The sequence below is a fragment of the Zophobas morio genome, unplaced genomic scaffold (assembly GCF_036711695.1).
Source record: "Zophobas morio isolate AGI-343-1 ecotype UQ-CSIRO unplaced genomic scaffold, CSIRO_AGI_Zmor_V1 ptg000005l, whole genome shotgun sequence".
Classification (NCBI taxonomy): Eukaryota; Metazoa; Arthropoda; class Insecta; order Coleoptera; family Tenebrionidae; genus Zophobas; species Zophobas morio.
The window spans coordinates 13,774,976-13,791,536 of record NW_026972110.1 but is presented as its reverse complement, the minus strand read 5'-3'; the positions used below and the strand labels follow the sequence as shown (position 1 = coordinate 13,791,536).

At 32.7% G+C, this 16,561-nt stretch overlaps 2 protein-coding genes across 6 annotated transcripts; one reads left to right on the top strand and one right to left on the bottom strand.

The window, feature by feature from the left end:
• The first annotated feature begins 159 nt into the window (after window positions 1-159).
• Window positions 160-6,105, top strand: LOC135119867 (G2/mitotic-specific cyclin-B3). Of its 5 annotated transcripts, none has more exons than XM_064044259.1 (7): window positions 160-277; window positions 722-790; window positions 840-1,360; window positions 1,424-1,655; window positions 1,708-2,094; window positions 2,144-2,318; window positions 5,610-6,105. In XM_064044259.1, exons 2-7 carry the CDS (start codon window positions 773-775, stop codon window positions 5,768-5,770), a joined length of 1,494 nt encoding a protein of 497 aa, XP_063900329.1. In that variant the 5' UTR covers window positions 160-277; window positions 722-772; the 3' UTR covers window positions 5,771-6,105. The 5 variants fall into 5 exon arrangements, with proteins under 5 accessions (XP_063900329.1, XP_063900321.1, XP_063900337.1 ...); XM_064044251.1 differs by having other exon boundaries at window positions 1,409-1,655; XM_064044267.1 differs by lacking the exon at window positions 722-790 and having other exon boundaries at window positions 161-277; window positions 850-1,360; window positions 1,409-1,655.
• Window positions 6,106-11,161: 5,056 nt separating this feature from the next.
• LOC135122828 (translocation protein SEC63 homolog) lies at window positions 11,162-14,641 on the bottom strand. The gene is made up of 6 exons (XM_064047276.1): window positions 14,433-14,641; window positions 13,782-14,284; window positions 13,293-13,725; window positions 12,946-13,239; window positions 11,610-12,274; window positions 11,162-11,556 (listed from the first exon to the last, which is right to left on the bottom strand). The coding sequence occupies exons 1-6, from the start codon at window positions 14,551-14,553 to the stop codon at window positions 11,323-11,325; spliced, it is 2,250 nt and encodes a 749-aa protein (XP_063903346.1). The 5' UTR covers window positions 14,554-14,641; the 3' UTR covers window positions 11,162-11,322.
• Between the last annotated feature and the right edge of the window lie 1,920 nt (window positions 14,642-16,561).

Genomic DNA, 16,561 nt, shown 5'->3' with positions numbered 1-16,561 from the left:
TTTTGGCGCAATATATACCTTTGTATTGTTTCTGATAACGAAAATATATTTTTCAGAAATATGTTGCAATTTCGGTTAACGAAAAAAATTTGATTTAAAAGTTGCCGCTTTGTTGACATCCCCTCCACAAATGATAACGACCAATGAACTTGCCCCAGTTAAAAACGTTTCAAAACAACTGCAAGCCGACAAGCTTTAAACATCAACGAACTTCACATGTGAATTTTACACAAATTTCTACAAATTTCTACCAAAAATTTTGAATCACTTTTAGAAGGTATGTACTCTTTAACTGTTATTCTAGTGAGTATTAGTAGTGGCTACCATTTTTTGAACAACTTTAATTCAAGATCTAACGTTTTTCTAATGTAGCGACATTTAACGGATTTTTTGCCCCTAATGTTTTTGTGGCATTTTTTCCATATTCATCGTAATTCGTTAAATATAAAGTAATCTGAAAAGTGTATTACTGCTTTATTCTTCAATTTAACAGTGTTGAAAGCGAAGTTGTGCAAAAACGCGGTAAACTGTAGATAACATTTAGAAGGGTGTAGTTTAGTGTTATCTAGTTTCCATCAAGTTTTGGTGATTAAAAGCTACTAACATTAAAACAAATTTACTAAACAAACCTCTGTGGTCATTAATCTGCATAGTTTACTGCACAAACGTGAAATAAATGTTACTCATTGCCAAAATTTCTTGCTTTATATTTATTTAATAGACGGTCCATCATCATTTTTCGCACACGCACTCTATAACCCCTTCATAAATAATGAAAGTTGTGAATGAGGTATGTTTACAAAACTCTAATCAAACCCTTTCAAATGATAAGCTTCCAGGCTTTTTCAGGAATGGCTCCCCTAAAACAAATAAGCAAAGCTATCTTAACTAGTCGAACGACTCAAAAGACCCAAGCCGCCGCAGTCTCCACAAGAAGTCGGTCGACAACTTTCATGCAGCAAAACGACAAGCGAGCTAAACGGAAAGCCGATTTTTCCCCCGTGAAAGAAAAAGTCAAGAGGAGTGCACTCGGCGATCTCAATACCAACGCAAAAGCGGAAGATGATAAAAAAGTGACTGTCAAACAGCCCATCAAGAAAGCAATTGTACAAACGAAAACACTGCCATCTGTAAAGACTGTTGTTAAAACAAAACAAAACGAAAATGCGCCACCCCCTTGCATTAAAGGGGTTGTTACTAGAGCTGCCGCTGTTAAAAGTGTGGGCACTAATCAGACGGCTGTGAAACCCAAGGACCCCCTTAAAGAGGTTTTGGCAAACGCGAATAGAATCAAAACAAGACTGAGCAATGAATTTGAGAAAACTTCAGAGTCTTTGTATTCATCAGCACTTGAAGAACTGTAAGTCACGTGATAGAAATTTTTAATTAATAAGTTGGTGGTTTTTAGCAATGATTCCGTTAGTTCCAGTGGGAGTAAAGTGAAGGAAGAAACAACTAAAACTGAAGCAAAGAATAAAGAAGTCATTAATTCGCCGGCGGTTTCTCTGGTGGCAGAACAGCTTCAAACAAAGTTAAACTTGGGAAACCATGAAGTTCCTGAGGGTGTCGCCGACTTTGATAAAGAGAACTGGGATGATACAGTCCAAGTTTCTCATTATGCGATGGATATTTTTAACTATATGAAAAATAGAGAAGTGAGGAAGTAGATATTCGTGATTTTACATTACAACTCATAAAAAATTTTAGGCGATGTTTGAAATTCCGGATTACATGGACAGACAAGTATGTTTAACAAATTGGATGCGATCTTTATTGGTGGATTGGATGGTTGAAGTACAAGAGAGTTTTGAACTAAACCATGAAACCCTCTACTTGGGCGTGAAATTGGTTGATTTATATCTAAGTCGGATGACTGTGGGCAAAGAGACTTTGCAGTTAGTCGGTGCTACTGCCATGTTCATTGCTAGTAAATATGATGAGAGAGCCCCTCCAGCAATTGCTGATTTCCTATATATTTGTGATGGGGCGTACACCCGTGAGGAACTCATCCGCATGGAAATCAATTTATTGAAAGTCTGTGATTTTAACTTGGGTATACCACTCAGCTACAGATTTCTCAGGAGATATGCTAGAGTAGTAATTTTACATACATTATGAATTCTTTTTTCACTGTATTTTTTAGTGTGCCAAAATAACAATGCCTCTGCTCACTTTAGCCAGGTTCATTTTAGAACATTCTTTGATGGAATATGCCACAGTTACTGTTCGTGATTCAAAATTAGCGGCGGCGGCGTTGTATTTAGCTCTAAAAATGAAGAAAACCGGCGGATGGTCAGCAGCTTTAGAATTTTATTCAGGTAAATTTTGAAACACAAAATCATACCATAAAAAAATTGTATAGTTTAATGATTGTGTTCCCCCAATTTCCAATTATATAGCGATACAGAAAACGTTACAGAAAAAAAAACATACACCTAATTTATAGCACAGTTGCAGTAAATTTTTAGTGTTACATTACTCCACGTGTTTTTGACACTCCTTGGAAAATTTAATAATGGATACACGATTTTTGTACGGAATTAACGATTTCCTAAACAATCGTGCTGAATATTAGAACAAGATTTTGTTACATTTTCATTTTAACAACTGGTTAAATGTTTATTAAGTTTTACTGTAACCCGGGGCGTTAATCATCACGTTTGAATATTGACGGACACTGCTTATGTAATGTGTTTGACGTTTCTGCAGATTGCCAACCTTACAAAATTCTTCGCTCAAACGCTAGTTACGCAATTGTTTTAATAAAAGATTTCGCGTGTATCCTGCCTAAAGTGTTTTTTTACTGCGAATTTCTAAATTCTTTTTGATACACGCTTAGTTCATATCAGTTTTTACAAATTCTGATCATTTTTAGAACCAAAGAAATAAAAATAATGCAATTAAAATCATTCCATCATTTTAATCATTTAACATTTTTCATAATTTGAGTCACCTGACATTAAAAATGGTCCATTTATACAACTCAAGAAAAAATTCAAATGGTTGCGGCCCGTCATTATCATTTTATTGTGACAATCTTTGGTGACAATTAAGTAGAAGTATTAAGTTAAGTTAAAATAGGTTCCTGCTTCTGTTTGTCTCAGGATTTTATTAGACAAATAATCTCCGAAACTACCGGACCGATTGTTGTCAAATTTTGTATGTATGTTAGATGTTGTGTAAAAGGCTAACCAAAATTTGTCTGTTCATCGCCACCAATGACGTCATCTCCAAATTTTGCAATAGCAAATGTTATTTAAATTTTATAAAATAACGTATTCCTCCATTTGTGGAATATAAATCTGTGTTGAGTTTTCACCTCGGGCATTTAGATTTTTATAACATTTTACAAATTTTAGATTTTTCAGTTTCTCGATTTCTCTTTTTTCAGATTTTCGGTAGCTCAATTTTTCAATTTTTCGATATCTTATATTTTACATTTTTAGATTTTTCAAATTTTTGACGTTTAGATTGTTCGATTTTTCGACTTCGGATGTCAATTTTTTTATTTTTTGATTATTCGGTTTTAGGTTTTTCAATTTTTCGATTTTTTCACGTTTCCATTTCTCGATTTTTAATTTTTCAATTCTAGAAATTGTAGATTTTTCGGTTTCTAGATTTTTTTGTTCAGTTTTTCGGTAGTTCTATTTTCGATATTTTATATCTGTTAGATTTTTCAAATTTTTGACGTTTACATTGTTCGATTTTTCAACTCCAGATTTCAATTTTTTGGTTATTCGGTTTTTGGTTTTTCAATTTTTTGATATTTTAATTTTTCAGTTTTTGAAATTTTAGATTTTTCAGTTTCTCGATTTCCCTTTTTTTTCAATTTTTCAGTAGTTCTATGTTTCGAATTATTGGCGTTTAGATTGTTCGATTTTTCAACTTCGGATATCATTTTTTTAATTATTCGGTTTTAGGTTTTTCAATTTTTCGATTTTTTCATGTTTTAATTTTTCAGTTTTTGAAATTTTAGATTTTTCAATTTTTCGACTGCGGATATCAATTTTTTTAATTTTTTGATTATTCGGTTTTAGTTTTTCAATTTTTCGAATTTTTCATGTTTCCATTTCTCGATTTTTAATTTTTCGATGGCTTAAATTTTAAGTTTCTTAAATTTTAGATATTTCGGTTTCGTGGTACTCAATTTTTTTCCAGTTAGACGATATTTTGTCTTTCAATTTTTCGATATTTTAAATTTTACATGTTTCAATTTTTCGATATTTTAATTTTTCAGTTTTTGAAATTTTTGATTTTTCAGTTTCTCGATTTCTCGATTTTTTTCAGTTTTTCGATAGTTCTATTTTTAAATTTATCGATATTTTAGATTTTTCAAATTTTTGACGTTTGAATGTTCGAGTTTTCGACTTCGGATTTCAATTTTTTGATTATTCGGTTTTAGGTTTTTCAATTTTTCGATTTTTTTCATCTTTCCATTTCTCGATTTTTTGATGTTTCGACTACTCGATTTTTAGACTTCGAATTTTCCAATTTTTTCGATTTTTAAAATTTCTGATTTTTCGAAAAATATTTTTTCCCGTTGGTTATCTACCTTAAATATATTTCATATTGTTCACACTTTTTCGGACCGCGTCCTCTTGCAATTTGCTGTGGGAGTTTTATTAACGTCACTGGTTTTGCAACATTTGTTGGGCTGCCCTTCAAGGGCGAGGAAAGTTCTGTCGAAATAACCTTCGACCAATTTTTTTTAGAAAACTTACTTCTTGAGCTTCAAAAACTGTCAAAATCTGTAAAAACTTATGTAAACTAAACTTGTATCGAAAATAATTTGGAAATTCGCAGTAAAAAAAAAACATTAACACGACTTAAAAGTTTACACACAGTAATTTTTTAATTTTAACGAAGCAAGAAGGGAATCAAAAACAGGAAATAATAAAATCATGAATCAGTTTGCAGCAGTAGATCAGTTAAGATATTCAATACAAGAGCAGTATCAGTTCATACCAAGATCCTGTTATAAAATTCATTTGTACAGCAGCCGGATTTTTTCTATTGTTTCATTATTTAGCTTTTTTTACTATTAGCACGTGGTGAAAAGTACATTTATTTTAGAACCTCACAGATTACATACCACCCGACTTTTACAAACCAAATTAGTCCAAAAATGGAAAAACCATTTGTTCACGTAGTTCCACTAACTACCTTTCTAATGACAAGTCTTCAGCATAGCGGAAGTGATGTTTATTGCCATCCGATCGCCAGCGCTATTGCAGTCGTGGCCTACAACTTCGGGAATTTCGAATAAGAATGACTACTTTTTCTAGGTTTCCCCAGTTATACGAGTTCTCCTAGATGTTAAAATTCCTTTAAAAATTAAAAATGACTGTTCAATATCATGATCTTCGTGATGATCTTGATCAAATAAACCCTGAATTGCATCAAACGCCACTGAGGATGAGAATGCACAATCGGTCAGCCAAATTTATCGCCTGACGTCGCGCCATGATATTCAATATTTGCCTGATTAATTCCCCATCACTTCAGCTATGCCTAACTCTGCTAATAACCAACAGTTTACGTCCTATGCGATCTGCGATTGCTAAATCAGCCATTTGATTTCTTGAAGTTATTAAATATTTCATTTGTAGGATACAAACTAGAAGAATTCAAGAACGTGGTCGTTTTGTTGAACGATGCTTTACACAAGAAGCCGAAAAATCCTCTGATAACTGTGCGAAACAAGTATTCACATAAGATATTCTTTGAAGTAGCGAAGACACCTCTTTTAAGGAACGAAGAGCTCTTTTAATTAGTGAATTACCAAATTTTAATTTTATTAGGCCATTTCTAAGACAAACATATTGTGTGTAATTATTTTATACTTTACAATTTTTTATTTGGAGAAAGGTCCTTTGGATGTTTTCTGTATATAAGCCGTGTTTTCAATCCTCCATATCTGTTCTTATTTTATATTGTTTTAAATTATATTAATTTTTTTAAGTCTCTGTTGCCATGTGGTGTAATTGTTCTAAGAGTGTATATTGGATTACTGTAATTTGTCGATGAAAACGTATCAACATCAGTGAAATAACTGTACTTGTTGTTTTATGTTGAAATAATAAGTAATTTAAGTTACATAAGAAATTAGTATGGTTATTGATTATCCAATTCAGGGTACCAGGACACTTTTTAACTCTGAAGATAGTCGACGCTCAATTTTGAGAAACAGGTGAATGCATTGGAACTATACAACCAATATTACGTCAAAAATACATACATGATTTTAAATAATAGTTGGTCATTTTGAATGAAGACGTTGGGTTTTCTTATCTTCAATCAAAACATAATTTATTCTATTTCTTTTGTGGTGTTTGCACTTAACACATCTGTACATTTTTGTAATTTGTTTTATGGGCAATTCCTTCAGCATACGACACTTTTTTAAGGATTTTGCTCTATTTTTAAAGGTATATTTTAAACAAATAATTCAAAGATTTAAAAAATAATAAATTTTCGCCCTGTTTTTAAGACACCTTTTTTTAAATTTGTAGTATGTGGGCCTGTTTTTAAGTTTGCATTGTAAGGTAGGGTTACCAGACGTCCTCTTTTCCCCGGACAAGTCCTGTATTTAAGTGAAAAATGCGTCATCACTGCCATACATACCAAAATAAACACATACATACTAGAAAACCCATAGGCGGCGTATGGGTTTCTTTTGTAATTTAATCGCAGATTTTAATGGTAGAGAGGTATGAATGATGGTGAGGGGATGGTGGTCATGATGATCATTACCAACCCAACCTTGAAACAAGGACGAATGAATACATAGTTTTTCAAACTAAGTTTTATAAGTAATCATTAAATTTACGAATTCTTTAAATTATAACCAAAATTATTTGATCATTCAGAAAAGCAAAAAAAATGATGATCAAATCAACAAGGAAGTTAAGCAACGAAATAATTCTATTTATTATTGTATATCATTTATAATTTAAGTATTTAAGCCCATTAGCTGTGGGTAGGTTCGCTTTCGTTATCACTTATCAGCGATGCTTGTATTTTCTACCCTCTCATCATCGGTAGATGCACTGCAAAAAATACCATTTATTATTAATTACATGGGATAGTAGATAACTATTAATAATAAAACTATTGAAAATGGGTTAGAATATTTCCTTACCTCAATAACGGGCTAACAGCATTTTCAGATTTTTAGCCCTCTTCATATCCATCCGTTTTTTGAATATTTACCTTATTTTGCATGGAGATTTATTTTTAGCTTTAAAATTCAGTTGATTTCCTAATAAAGTAATAGAGTAGAAATCTTTTGAAAACAGCACGATGAGTAATCGAAAGCTGCGCGGAGAAAATTGACCAGTGGCGTCGAGATTTTTGTTCTTTTAGGGGTCAATGAAAAATGTTGCGGACGTAAATATTGAAGACTGCAAAAAAAATGTTCCAGTAATTATTCACTTCACCTGCAAGTACAGTTCTTAAAGTGAACTATTTCTTTGTTGACATTGTTTGACAGCAAAAACTGAAAAATGCACACTGAAAATATACCAATTATTATTTTTATATTTACCTATTTATTAGTTTACCTTAAACTCTCCAAAAGCAACTATAGTTCTGAAAAGAACTGATTTTATAAACGAAATTATACGATAATAATAAAACACCGTACACGGACGAAATCGAAAACATCAACTCAGGTATACTGGGTGTTTGAAGCAATGTACGTCCATTAAGGCGAGATTCAGTAAGACAAAGGCACGCTATGGTATCATAATATAGAATACAGAGGCGGCTCATGAGTTGAGAAGTTGATGAGGCGAGGGACAGGATGCCCCAATACATATCTAAATGTCAAAAAAATTATATTGTGGTGCTTGCGTTTTTAGTTGACATGAAAATTTTTTCGGAAAAAATGAAATTTTAGAAACATTAAGCACGTCAAAAATGGATAATTCTAATTCGTACTTGATTAATTTTAATATCAAGAATTTCGGAAAAAAATTGCCTTAATTTCTGTTTGTGATTCATTTCACTTCGTTTATAACGTCTCAACGGTAAAATATCAAGTTTTCCATAAATTTTAGTACCAATATGTTGAAAAATTAATGCGAAAGTTTCTAGAAAAAATACACTTTGTTACACATTTTCTTCTATTCTTTCAGATTCTCTCAATATCCCTGAAGATATCCTCAGAATTTTTCAAGATCGCTTTGGATCCTTTCAGATCCCTGCGGACTGTTCCAGATTATTCCAGTTTTTTCTATATTCTCTCAAATTTTTCAGAATATGCCAGGTTTACTTAGATTTGTCTACTCTAGATTTCCTGAAATTCTTTCCGATCCCCTCTGATTCCTTCTAATTCTTTCCGATTCTTAGTTTCATATTCCCTCAGATTTTCTTGGAATCTCTCAGATTCTCCCCATTCTTTCGGATTGTTTCACATTCTTTCAAGTTTTTGAATTCTATTCAGGTCGTTTTAAAACCGTGCAGATATTTTCAGATCCCTGCAGACTTTTCCAAATTCTTCCAGATTTTTCTAGATTCTTCGAGATTCCCATAGGTTTCCTTAGATTCCTTCAAATACTTTCCGAATCTCTCAGATTCTTTCCGATCTCGCAATTTCTCTCAGATTCCTCCATATTCTTACAAATGCTTTCAGGTTATTTCATTTTCTTTCTGATTCTCTCTTTCAGACTCTTCCGATTTTTTTTTATTTTTTCTGGGCATTCCGGATGCTTTTCGATGCTTCCGGTTTGTTTTCTATTCAGATCGTTTCAGATATCTGTAGATTCTTCCAGATTCCTCCAGTTTTTTTAGATTCTGTTTGAGGAATCTGAAACGATTTGTAAGGATCTAAAACAATTTGAACAGAACTAAAAAAAATTTTAAACAATCTTGAGGATTTCTGATGGTGCCTTTGAAAGAATCTGAAAAGTTCGAAGGAATTTGAAAAAATCTTAAATTCTCTTAGATTTTTTCGATACTCTCAGAATTTTTCACCTTTCATATCGTTTCAGATTCTTTCAAATTTTCCCAGATAATTTCAGATCCCTGCACTCTTTCAGATTGTTCAGATTCTTCTGAATTCTTCGAAACAGCTAATATCCGTCTACCAAGATAAGAATACCAATAATTTTTCACGTTTATTTTTAAAATATTAGAAAAAAAAACATTTTGTTGGCCAGAAATAATAAAAATAATTATACGGAGCAAATTCATTGCTGAGGCATTGCCTCACCTGCCTCACGGGACAAGCCGCCCCTGATAGAATAATTGAAATATAGGTAGTCTACATCGGTTTTGAATGTTTCATAAAAATCTTGATTAGGTATTGCAAATTACTCTTCAACATTGAAGTTCACCATCTTCTTGGTTGTAGTGCTTACACTGCCGGCCGCATTTCTGGCCAATTTATCAGTAGCATGTCAACCTTATCAAAAAATACAGGATGAACAGTTGTTTTTTTTTTTTTTTACTTAGGTCAATAGTATGCGTACCTTCGCCCGTATTCTTTGCCATATTCTGTAGAAAACCCTACTAATCTTAGATCAGTTTGTACGTGTGTAATTGCAATAAGGTTCATATTAATTGTGTGTTTAATAAAAAATGGCCTTATAAGACAGTCAAATACCAGAGGTCAATATTGTTCAAAACCGAGGAACGGGAAGTGAATTTTGAAGTTTTAATTATAACATTTTTTTTTTAAATCTGTAATATTAACAAATAGGTGCTATATTACTATTTAATTAGATATTTTATTACATTTCCATGTTATTACTTTTAAGTTTATTTAGCTATTTCTTTTTCATTTCAAGGTCTAACTCCAAAATTTGCTTCCGTAGCAAAAATTCCATATTTTTTCTTGCTCCTCTTTGACACTTTTTATTATTCATCTGAAAAAAACACGTTATTCTTTACAACAAAACGTGGTAATTGGTACATACCTTCTTTATATTAATTTTTATATTGTAAGAACTTTATTTTTTACTTCATATACACTTTTCAGCACTGATAAAATTTGAAATTTTCGATTTCGTATAATAACCAAATTTATTGTCCAATAGCTCAGAGCAGGAGACTCCGTGTCCAATAGAAACAAATTATTGTGTTGTTACCGTGGTCACCGTACATGCGTTGTATCTGTCTCGTTAACCATTGCTTACAAATTTTAGCCTCAGGGAAATAGGAAGTTAAACCAAAGATTCCATAGAATCCTTTAAGAAAAAGTTAAACGTTCGTGCAACACATTGTTTTAAGAAATGCTTCAATTTTAAGTAGCTTGCTTAAACGTCGGTGCAAATGAACATAATTTAAACGTTCGTGCAAATGAGCATAAGAATTTTTATTAAAATTGTCTACATCTTTATTGTTATTGCTCTGATAACACGAGCCTTCGTAGATCATTTATTGAAACAAAATTTGTTTCGTTGGTTTCCAATACATCGAGCTGATGTTTTTTATTTATTTATTTTTTGTGGCGACGGTTGTGTTACAACATTCAATTTCTTCAATGATTTCGGCAAATCCTGCTAACTTTATTTTTTTAATGGTAACCCCTATTAAGTTAAATAAAAATTATGTGGGCTGTTAAAGTGCAGATAAAGAAGGATGCTATGCGTATGTTTCGGGTGAGTTTTTCCATAACAAAGTTTTATGATGACGTCATCAACGTTTTAGCAATGACACGTATATCATCAAGAAACCGGGGTTCTTCCACGAATTATTTTATACTTTACAATTTTTTATTTTGAGAAAAGTCCTTTGAATGTTTTCTGTGTATAAGTCGTGTTTCAGTCCTCCATATCTCTTCTTCTTTTATATTGTTTTACATTATATTAATTTTTTTAAGTCTCTGTTGCCAGGTGGTGTAATTGTTCTAAGAGTGTATATTGGATTACTGTAATTTGTCGATGAAAACGTATCAATGTCATTGAAAATAACTGTACTTGTTTTATGTTGAAATAATAAGTAATTTAAGTTACATGAGAAATTAGTATGGTTATTGATTATCCAGTTCTATATATATACACATCCTTGTTAAATCACACATGAATTTACACAATGAAAATACAATGCAAATTTGATGTTATCCCCTGTAAAGTCGTGGTGGTACAAAAATATCCCCATTACTCTGGTTGAATGCAGTTACGTGTGCACAGGTTCAGAAAGGTGGTCAAACACCATCAAAGTTAAAACTTTTTCATACAAATATAAATACAAGTGACCTTAACCCAGTACCAATTTTTATAATTGTGAAAATAATGTTGAGTCCGATTAAAGACTGATCACAATTATTCACAACATAAATGCTATCTCTAAGTCTTTCTTTGATTGCATTGTAGTAAATCAGTCATCGCCCTCTGATAAATCTTCATCTGTGGTGTACTCAGACTCGTGGGCATCTTCCTTAGCTGAACCTTCTTCTTCTTCTAGGTCTTCCCATTGAGGATGTTCGGTAATTTCAGCAGGAGCCGCTTTCACATCTAATTTGATGTCTTTCTGTTGGTCAAATCCGAGATACGAATCTGATCTTAAACATACCGTGAAAGTGTAAACTCCCAGCCAATTTGGCGCTGTGAACTACAAAACAACCAATTAAATAACACGAATATTTTTAAAAGTATCACATTTACCTTTAAATGTACCATTTCTTGGTCTACTAAACTGGTGACATAATGAGGCACTGTTAAAAGCGTCTTTGACTTTCTATCGCAAATGTATGTCCACCAGTACTCCTGTTTATCTTGAGGGAAGAAAGGACAATGCACGGGATGCGAAGTTTTTGATTTCCCTTGTAAAGACTTCTCTCTTTCATGCAACTTTTTAAACTTTTCCCACTCCTGATCCTCATCTTCGTTATTCGACTTCTGAGCGCTATCTTCTTCTGATGACTTATCGTTAGTTTCGGCGTCGCTCACTTCGGATTCTTCGCTTTCCTCTTCTTTGTTGTTCTCTTCTTTGGCTTTTTTCTTCTCAGTAGAAGGTACAGGCGATTCTTCTACTTTAGGTTTGGTTCCGACTATGGCTTTCGGTTGTTGTTTAGTGGGTTTCTTGTTCTTTCTCCCGCCTCCGCGTTTCTGTTTCAACCAAGCTGGACGTTTTATCGCCGGTACTTGATTTTCCGCGTCGCCACCACCTTCTTTAGGAGTTTCACCATCGATGCCGTTTTCGGTACTTAAGTTGTTATCAACAACCGTTTCATTACCGAAAAGACTGCTCATATTTCTGCGCGTTAACGTGACTATAACCGTTACGATTGCGCCGGTTGTTACTTCCGTTGGATTTTCGTCATCCATTACTACAGAAATGTAAAAAATATATTTTTTTTATCCTCATTACCTTATTATTTAAGTAATGTAACGTTAAATTTCCACTAAATTAAAATCGCATTATATAAAAAATTACCTCCCGGTTCTTTACTTTACAATGTTTTCAAAATGTTTTAGTTTTTATAAATTTTAGCGCTATTTTAAAAATTCTGGTGTTTTTTTTTCAAAATTTTCTCTTAAGATTACGCTAATCTTTTGCTCTATTAACTGAGTTCAGTTTAGTGCGACAATGTAACAAGCAAATTGAAAATATATACATATGTATAAAGATATCTAATTAACATTTTTGTAAAAAAAATATGTTTTAATAATATTTTCACCTTATACCACGCGTTTCTATTATTTGATACAACTCCTGCAATTTTTCTATTTTTAAAGATGAACTACATATAGTTCTTTGAGCAAATTTGTATAATTTTAAAGGATCACTTATGTGAATAAACGTCGTCGTAATTAAACGTAATCAAAGTTAACGTCATTTCCGGTTCTACCGGAAGTGATAATAAAAACTAGAACTACAGGTTTATCTTCTAAAATAAAAAGTTACACAGGTTGTATCAAATAAAAAAGACACCCTGTATAAGCAAAGATATGACTTTAACTATTCTCAAAATTACCCAATAAAAATATTTTTTCTCACCCTCATATTTCACTTGAAAGTCAATGTAAGGCATATTTGCCAAAACCTTTGTAACATCTTCAAATTCATTGTCACTCAGATTTTTCAAAATATTTCTTCGTTCTTCCTTTTTCAATTGTGCGTATTGTTGTAAAGATTTGATTGGCTTCTTCTTATTTGAAAAATATTTAAGATTATCCTCAGTTACATATGGTAATTGGAGTAGAGGAGACTTGAACTCCCACAGAGCTTGAACAATCATAGGACACAACTTCATACAATTTTCGATTGTATCAATAGTTGGTAGTCTTTGTACTGGAAATAAATATATTAAAAAAATATATAGAGAGAAATAAATAAATTCTCACTTCTGCGATTATACGCTAGTACTATAAGTTGATTGACACAATTGACCTGTTCTTGAATTAAATATGGACACTTGGATATTAGGTACCTCCTATCTAATTCTAATGTATTGGGGTTTAAAGGGATGCGAGATAAATGAGCGTGAATTATAGCACGAGCCTTAATACTGTATGTGTAACATAATGGTGGTTCCTTATTTTTTTCACTTAAATTTGGCAATTTTTTAATCAGTTGTGGGACTTCTTCATTATCTGATAACCTTTCCACAATTTCTGAATTATGCTTTTTATTAAACTCCAAACTAGCTGCCAGAATCATGATGACACGTTTCAGCGCCATACTAGGAGTTTTATGGAAAAAGAAATAATACATTTGTGTTGTGTCTAACAAAACTTGGTCTGTGAATTTAATACTGCGATACCACCACGTTCCAACCTTAAAAAAAAACAGCGTGACTATTTTCTTTTTCTTAGTATTTAACATCAACTTACAACAATAGGAAGCGCAACCATGAAGACAAGAGCATAAAGACCCAACACCCACACACTGTTTTCTTTCTCAACAATCCACGATGGTAACGCTATTCCAAAACTCATTGCACCAGGCCCATCTGGATTACCATATTTCTCCCAATTTCGCCGTGCTTCATCATCAGTTAATGCCTGATATGCTTTCGACAACTTCATAAACTCCTTTTCATTGCCTGTATCCTTATCTGGATGAAGTATCAGCGACAATCTTCTGTACGCTTTTTTAATTTCACCTTGACTTGCACCTAAAGGTATTCCCAAAATCTCATAGGGGTCAAAGTTAGCCATTTCATAGTCAAACTGGGACACTTTGTACGCTAACAACAATAATAAAATCCAGCCAATTACAATTACTAGTTTGATTAAAAAATTTTTGGTAGCTTTCCAAGGATCTGCATGTTTTTGGTACTCCCTTTTCTTGACGCAGTTGGGGCAGTGGCATTTTTTGCTTTCTTCGTCTGGATCTAAAAAGCGAGAGTAATTTTAAATTAAGAAAAACTCGTGAGAGTTTTTCCTAATTTCACTGTCCACATCCACTTGAACTTTTTCCACAAAAAGTTCAAGTGGATGTGAACTGTGGGGTTTTAATAAAATTTTGAAATATGCCCTAACCTCTCTTTTTTTCCCTTGGCCAGTAGTATATCGTAGCTGGAATGAGTATTAATGCTAAAAAGGATAATAAAAAATAAAAAAACGTGGAGCCACTTTCATCATATTGGAACTTTTGCCCCATTTTATCTGTATTTATTAAAAATCAGACGACGTGTAATAATTTGACTTCTTGGCCACTTCGTTCACTTTATTTGCGTAGAGATGTGTCGTTCAGTCGTTTGTGAACGAACGAATCAAATTGAACGGGTCGTTCAAAGGAACGAGTGACCGAAATCGTTCCCTACGGAAACTAGTCGTTCTTTCGTTCACACGATCTAACTGGATCTTGACTCCGTTGGATCCTTGCATCCATGACTCCAGCACAGTTCTATGTTCTGTATCAAACACTAGTATCACATGTTATTCAATATTCACGGAGTTAACCAAGAACATAAGTTTTCCAGCCTATTTTGATAGATTAATTCCAGCAGTATTTTATTTTTTACAAAAGAAAAAGAAGGTCCCACTAAAACATGAAGAATCTTTTTACGATGGTTTTGTGTAAATTACTTGTAAATAACTCAAACGATAACGGAAAGAAATGAACTGTTTAGTATGTACAGAACATATAAATTTGATCCACTTTTCGAATATTCAATAGTTCCGAGACTGTTATTCATGGCCACATGACGTTCCCTATAACGTAATCGGATCCAAGCAAAAGGGAAACTAAGGCCGTTGACCGAAGAGCCGAAAGACCGAATGATTCATCAATCCTTGAGCCTTGAAGCCTTGAATGACCAAGAACGAAGTGAACGAAATGAATGACATTTGAGGACCGGGTCTTCGTAGGGACCGAACGATGAACGATCCGTTCGTAGTTATGAACGAATCTGCCCAAACTGCCCATCACTAGCGCGTGCGCCTGTTTTGTATGGACGTTATGTGGCGCAGACATATCATAAATTAACAGTTATTTGAGGCCTTCTACCTTTGTTATTTAAATATAGCCTAGTAGTAATGAGAGCATAGTAACGTAATTTTTACAATGAAAAACATTTTTGACTCGCATCTGGTAACACACGTTCTGTTAAATATGTTAAATATATCAAAAAAGATGAACTGAGGCACGCTTTTTTTTAACTTTAAAGTATTTGATGAATATGTAGTCTGTTGAAGTAAGTATGGGATTGCAAATACCGAATAACTATTTTAAAATTTGCGATTTTTTTGTTAGGTTGGCGACATATTTAAAATTTTATGATGGCATACCTGATTTTAAATTCAAATTTGCCTCAATCATCAATAGTCAGCCGGTATTTGTCCAAATATAGAAGGTGATTCACAAATAATAGCATAGTTTGTCCGACAGAATTGAGAACGTAACCCAAAATGCATTTCAAAAAGGCTTAATAGACCAATATTTGCTTACTTATCAAAACATTAGACATAGTAATAATAATAATAATTTATTAACGGAAATCCATTAACAAAATACACATAAATATGTAAATAATAAGATTAGAGCAAATAAATAATTCATAATAAATAAATAGTTGGCACAAGCATAATAAAAAAAAATAATTTTTACTTAACACTTAAAATTATTATATTCATTACGAAAGACTAAATTAAAAACTTTACTATTTCAAAATTAATCTTAAATTCTTCTTAAACACTTGTTTTGAACTATCAAATAAATTAAATGTTTCATGCTTACAAAGATCATTTACAACTAACATCATTCTCCTCAAGGGGTGATTACGAGCTAAATTTGTGGCGAAATAACTAATTCTAAAAATTTGCTTGCTTCTGATGGTGTGTCTAATTTCCGGAGGACTAATAAGGAAGGATAATTTTTCCAGAATGGAGCTACTATCAATGGAACTATTTATGACCCCATGGAGAAATGTTAAGTCACTAGTTAGACTACGTGTATGTAAAGTTTACATGTTGAGGAAATTAAGAATAGTTGAGTATTCTCCCTTCTGATGTTGCTGGCCAAGTTTAAACTCCATACATCTTAAAAACTTTTTTGGACTTTTTCGACGTCGTATATTGGATACCAAACGGATGAAGTATATTCTAAATGAGGTCGAACTAAGGAGCAATAGAGGATCTTCAATACAGCAGGAGATAAATCTTTACAG